The 6,201-nt window shown below is 56.8% G+C and overlaps 1 protein-coding gene across 2 annotated transcripts in view; it reads left to right on the plus strand.

The window, feature by feature from the left end:
* INPP5D (inositol polyphosphate-5-phosphatase D) overlaps positions 1 to 3,803 on the plus strand; it is a 125,581-nt gene extending 121,778 nt beyond the window's left edge. For both annotated transcript variants that reach the window (XM_021075030.1, XM_021075031.1), the window contains exons 26-27: positions 1,087 to 1,726; positions 2,675 to 3,803. In XM_021075030.1, coding sequence (XP_020930689.1) covers positions 1,087 to 1,726; positions 2,675 to 2,677 — 643 coding nt within the window. In that variant the 3' untranslated portion in view covers positions 2,678 to 3,803. The remainder of the gene's footprint in view (positions 1 to 1,086; positions 1,727 to 2,674) is intronic.

A 6,201-nucleotide genomic window follows, 5' to 3' on the forward strand; every position in this document is an offset into this window, starting at 1 on the left:
TTGCTTCTGATTTTCAACTTGACCATTGTTTCAGTCTTCTCACTCTGAGCGAGGACATGAAGGAAACCACCAGGAACTCTGCAGGGAGAGGACTCTAGGCAGAGGAAAGAACGCTGTGTTAGGAATTACCGTTGTGGCTCAGTGGTAACGAACCTGACTAGGAACCATGAGGTTGCGGGTTCGATCCCTGGCCCTGCTCAGTGGGTTAAAGATCCGGCATTGCCCTGAGCTGCAGTGTAGGTCTCAGACATGGCTTGGATCTGTGTAGCTGTGGCTATGGTGGAGGCCTACAGCTGCAGCTCCAATTCAACCCCTAGCCTGGGAAGCTCCCATATGCCGTGTGTGCAGCCCTAAAACAAAACAAAACAAAACAAAAAATGCTGTATTAACAGGGAATGTTGGCTCCCCTGAGCACAGATTCTGTCTGGTTCGCAGCGGCCTCCTGCACCTGGGGCAGTGTCTCACACTTGGGGGGCTCCTCGCATCTTGACCTGGGACCCTCAAGTAGCACAGGTGGTCATTGTGTAGGTGGTCTGGTCACCTACAAGGCCTCTGTTCCCCTGAGGGTCAGGCAGAATTTGCTAGAGACACAGAGGAGAGGCTGCAGGCTTCTTTGGGGAAGCCAGGAAGGGAGGTGTGCTGGCAGTGGTGGGGGCGTCAGCTCTGGCAAGCAGGCTTCTCTGATGAGGATGGAGGGGGTGGTTGTGGCCTTGGGGTGCCATGTCAGCTGTCTGACCCCCTCCGTGAAGTCCCCCTGGCTCTCTAATGCTCTGGTGTGGTCAGTTTCTATGGTGAGAGCTGAGGTTACCTGTGAGGTCATCCGCATCTGAGTAACAACAGTACCCTCTCCTGTCATTAAAAAAAAAAAAAGGTTTTCTTTTTAATTACGGTGGAATTCACAGAAAATGTAGCATAGCATTTTAAACCGAAGAATTCGGTGGCCTTGAGCACTTCGCAATGTTTTGCAATCACCACCTCCATCTAGTTGCAAACGGGGTGATCTTCCCAGGAGAAAACCCCACACGCATTAAGCAGTCATTCCCCACGTGTGTTTCTTCCCCGTGCGTCCTCTTTCCCACGCTCCAGGCCCGGCGACGCGGGGAAGAGCGCGGGGGACGCCTTGCCTGCCGAGGACCTGCAGATGACCAAGCCCGAGATGTTTGAGAACCCGCTGTATGGGTCTGTGAGTTCTTTCCCCAAACTGGTTCCCCGGAAGGAGCAGGAATCGCCCAAGATGCTGAGGAAGGAGCCCCCGCCCTGCCCGGACCCGGGCATCCTGTCACCCAACATCCCGCTCTCCAAAGCCCAAGAGGCGGAGGGCAGCAAGGGCACCGGCAAGCCGGCGCCCGCGCCCGCGCCCCCGCCCTTCCTCAGCCCCACGCCCCGCCTCCGCTCCTTCACCTGCTCGTCCTCCGCCGCCACCGCCGAGGGCCGCCCGGCAGGCGGGGACAAGAGCCAAGGCAAGCCCAAGGCCCCGGCCGGCCCCCAGGCCCCGGCCCCGGTGCCCGTGCCGGTGCCGGCCAAGCGGCCCATCAAGCCTTCCAGGTCGGACCTGAGCCAGCCGCTCCCGCCCACGCCGGCCCAGCGGCCGCCGCTCCCGGTCAAGAGCCCGGCCGTCCTGCACCTGCAGCACTCCAAGGGCCGCGACTACCGCGACAACGCCGAGCTCCCCCACCACGCCAAGCACCGGCCCGAGGATGCCCCGGTCAGCAGGGCCGCCATGCAGGTGCGCGGGCGCGGGACTTCGGCCGCCGCGTATGCGTGCGTGTGATGCGGCTGCACGTGGGAGTGCGTGTGTGTGTGTGTGATTCCACCACCGCACCCAGGAGTGTGTTCGGGTGCATGTGTGTGACACAACTCCCCCCCCAGCCACGAGGGGATTCCAAGAAACAGGTGTTCTGGAAGCTGCCTATGAGTAAGGGTGTGGAGACAGGATTTGAACCCAGCCTGTCCCCAGAGTCCCTGCTTCTACCCTGAAGGCGTTAAAGGCCGGGCTGTGGGTAAAACTCTTGAGTCCTCCGCGACAGGCCCACAGGATTAGGCTTCACAAATACAAAAGCGCCCAGGTCTTTATTGCGTGATTATCCTCACTAGTGTCAGTGCTTAAAATCTCCCCAGCGTTAGAGAGACGCCACCCTCAGTGTCCCCTTCCTTCCTGTAAAGGGGATTTCTTTGTGACCAAAACTCATAGTGGTCAAGAACAGATTCAAGGGCCAGACGGTCTTGGGTTTGAATCACGGCTCTCTCGCTTTCTGGCTCGATGCCTCCAACCTCTGTTTACTCCTTTGTAGAAAGAGGGCTAGCGATGGAACCTGCCTCATAGGTTTATAGGGAAGATTAAATTTGATTATATACCATTTCTCTGTGTTGTAATTTCTGTGTAAATTCTATGTATTATCCATTCCACGTTATTTCGTATATATCATCTATTACTATGTGTGCATGTAACATATATGCGTATATGTTGGAATGTATGGGAGTACTTAGAGTGTTGAGTCTCTTCAGCACTCGGTTAAAGGAAGCGTCCTCTAGCCCAGGGTGTGCAGGGACACGGGGACCTTTAGTTAAATCTGACAAGGCCAGGTTCACTGTACCCTCGATTAACCACTCATGTCGCTGCAGGACAGCACTGGCAAGGTCGCGGCTCTGACAGTCTTCTGTTCTTGTCCCGCAGTGAAGTCCCGTGAGCTGCCCGTGAGACGGGAGCCCAGAGGAGCAGCAGGATGCCGCTGGGACCCTCTCCCGGAACCTCTGTTCACGCCTCCTACCCAGCTTCCCACCAGGGCTTCGTGTTTTTCAGGAGGGGGGCAGCTTCTGTGGTCGGCGAGGTGCACTGGCTGCGAAACGTGGCCCTCAGTACTGAGGCTGGAAGGGAAACACACCTGACAGCACCAGCACCCCCGCACCCCCGGGCCCCCAGCTTGATCTTGGTACTTGGGACCCAAGAGCCTCGTTCCGGTCGCCGTTTTGAAGAAAGGAATTCACGTGCTGATGCATGGGTGGAGATATGAATAATAATAATAATAATATTAATAATAATAGCTGCCCGTATGGAGCACTCAGCCCTGCCAGGTACCATGCTAAGTGCTTTACGGACATGGTTCGTTGTCTTCCTCAGCCAACTAAAACCACATTCCCAGACCCCTCAGTTCGAAACAGGATGTCCTGAGTGGTTTGGACAGAGCATTAAAAATGAAGGCCAGCGACGTGAGTGGTTAATTTAGGGTACAGTGAGCCTGGCCTTGTCTAGCTTCCGTGGTGCAGAGTGCTTTAGCTAAAGCCGCAGGGGTCCGCCAGAGCCGGCGTGGAGCACAGGACTTTCCTAGTTCTTGAGTCGGACGGAGAAAGAAAATCAGCTCCTCCTCTCCGGTGGACAGATCCAGCTGAGACGGGCGACGCACAGGCCCTCCTCCAGGTGGGCAGCCACCTCCAGGCCACGGGCTGAGCTGATCCTCCAGAGCCTTATCTCATCCAGCTGGAAGCGTCTTTGCCTTGTTGCCCCCGAAAGCCAGCTCTCGCCTCCTGCCTGGATGCCCGGGAGGCCAGGCCTCTCGGTCCCCGGCTCTCAAAGCAACGCAGCCTTTTCTTTTCCGAGCTCTGTGGCTTTTCGGCCCTGCTTCCTCAGTTACTGGGCGGATAGACTAGTGATGTCTTTTCTTGTGTGGCTTTTGGATATAACAGAAGTAATGTAGGCAGCCCAGTCCAGCCCATCTCCTGTGTGTGTGACCAGGAGAAGGGGGACGCGGCCCACATCGCCACATGCGTCGCTCCGTGTGACCAATAAATTGTGTCTTTCTCACTCAGTTCCCATCTGCATGGCATTTTTTCCTGATGCTTCAGCCACAGATATGCTTCTAGGCTGTTCGGGCTGCAGAGCAGCAGCCCGGGGTGGGGGGCGAGGGGAGGGTTCGCAGTAGAGAAGAGCCAGCCTTGCCCTGACCAGAGGGGACTCTGTAGAATGAGTCTGAAGGTGGGCATGGACCAGGAACAGCGGCAGATGTCACCCATCTTCGTGGGACTTCCTGCAGCCACCCAGCTTCCACCAGCATCTCCCGATCACCACCACTGCCACCAGCCCCACCATCTGTTGTCTTCCAGCCACAAGCTCCTCCTGGCTTTTGTGTTCATTGCTAAGCTCCAGAGACAGTAAATGCATGTAAACAGGAGTTCCCTAGTGGCCTAGCGGTTAAGGATCCAGCATTGTCACTGCTGTGGCTCAGGTCACTGCTGTGGTTGTACGTGTGATCCCTGGCCCACACGCTGCAAGTGTGGCCAAAAAAACCCAAAGAACAAAACAAATCCAGAAAGACAGCAGAATAAATCATTACAAAAAATACAAAAAAAAAACCATATATAAACCATCACTGTGGCCTTCAGCTCCCCACATCTGGGGCAGCTTGCCCTGGGCATGGGTCAGGGAAATGTGCCCCACCCACAAGGCCAGTGTGAGTGCTGCTTGGCCCCCTGTCCAGGCTGCCCTGGCCTGGGCTGCTGTTGCCACCACCTCGGGCTCCTCGGCCTCTGCTCCTGTCTGCAGACACCAGCCTAGACTCCAGGCAGAGCACAAAAGAGTGACATTCCTGCCATTTACTGTCCTTCAGCAACGACATGGGGACCGGCAGGGGTGAGACTGAAATCCCACTGCAACCGAGGCCCCTCACCCACCCAGTGGGATACTCTCACCCTGCAAGCTCGCCTCCTGGTCCCTACATGGAACCTGACCCGAGTCGCCAGGCACCCGCCTTCTGACTCCACCGGCCAAGGGCCAGGGTGGAGGGACAGCTGGAAACACGCAGACATCCTTTAGGCTAACGCTTCCTCCATCCATCACCCCGCGGCCAAGGACCCAGCCACTGATGCCCGGGGCACCTGGGGATCCACTCCTGCCAGGGTGGGCTGGCGTGCTGCCAGGGGCCCGCAGCTCCCATTCAACCTGGGCTGGACATCCAAGACCTCCTGCCCTTTGCTGAGGTCCTGGGAGAAGTGAGTCAACAGCGCTCTGAGTTCTGGCCGCTGAGCCAGCACAGTGGCCCCCAGGCCTCTCCCCCAAGCTCCAACACAAGCTGTGTCAGCACCAAGCCAGGTTTGACTGTGAATTTGTGATGCCTGGACCCGGAAACTGGAAATGGTGACATTTAAGACTTTTCATCCTTGTCCTTTCAACTGCTCAGCCCTGCACCTACGTCTGGAGGTCCCCGACCACCTTTCTCCTCGGGCTCTGATCCCCACACCATCGGCTCCTGCCCCGCTCCCCCCGCCCCCAGCCAGAGTTCTCTGTCTGCTTCGTGCCCAGTCCCCAGCCTCCCAAACACCCCACTCCCCATCATCAACCTCAAGATGTAAGGGGAACCCAGAAATTCCCTCCTCTTTATCCCCTGAGTCATTTACTTCTATTTTGTTTCTGCCATTCTCCACCAAGCTCCCTGACCCAGGAGGCGGATTATTCACGAAGCTTTCTTCACAACGGTGCCTCCGACCCCTGCAGTGAGCTCTGTGTTTTTTCCTTCCGTGCATGATCTGAAAGCTGGTTGAAAACAGCAGCTTTTATGCCAACAGGAAGGTGCTGTTATCCTGATGGACCTTCTCTAACAGCAGCCCGCATCCAGCCCCACCACCCCCAGCGCGGCTGCTGCAGCTCCAAGCCTGAGTTCCAGGGTCAAGGTCAGCTGTGCCGCTCCTCCCTGGGCTTTGATTCTTGTTCCGTGCCATTTTTTCCACCCCCAGGAGGGAAATTAGTGAGTCATTCAGAAAAGCTCTCTCCTCTCCCACTGCTACCTTCTCTACCCCAGCCCACAGGGTCTCTCTTTGCACGTCCTTAAAATAGCTTCTTTCTCTGGCAAACTAATTTCCATGGAGATCCAGCGATCTGAAGGCCTGGAAGCTTTCTGCAAAGCAGCCAGCCCAGCTCCCAGCCTTCACTCCAACAGACAGAGACCCTTTATCATGCAAATGTCTGGTCTCACCCCCACTGACACCCCCACCCACAGCCTGAGAGTGGCACCCCACCCACTGCCAGGTTCCTTTTTGGGAACCCCTGCTCTGTGCTGGGAATGGAACTGGTGGGGAGGGACCTGCAGGGACAGTCTCCTTGCTGGTCTGTGCTGGTCACTTTTCTCTCGGGCCAGAGTCCCAGACCCCTGGGCTGTGCCGGGGGTGACCTTATACCAGGCATGTACAGCTCCTGGTCTACCCTCGACCACA

Source organism: Sus scrofa, chromosome 15 (assembly GCF_000003025.6).
Source record: "Sus scrofa isolate TJ Tabasco breed Duroc chromosome 15, Sscrofa11.1, whole genome shotgun sequence".
Classification (NCBI taxonomy): Eukaryota; Metazoa; Chordata; class Mammalia; order Artiodactyla; family Suidae; genus Sus; species Sus scrofa.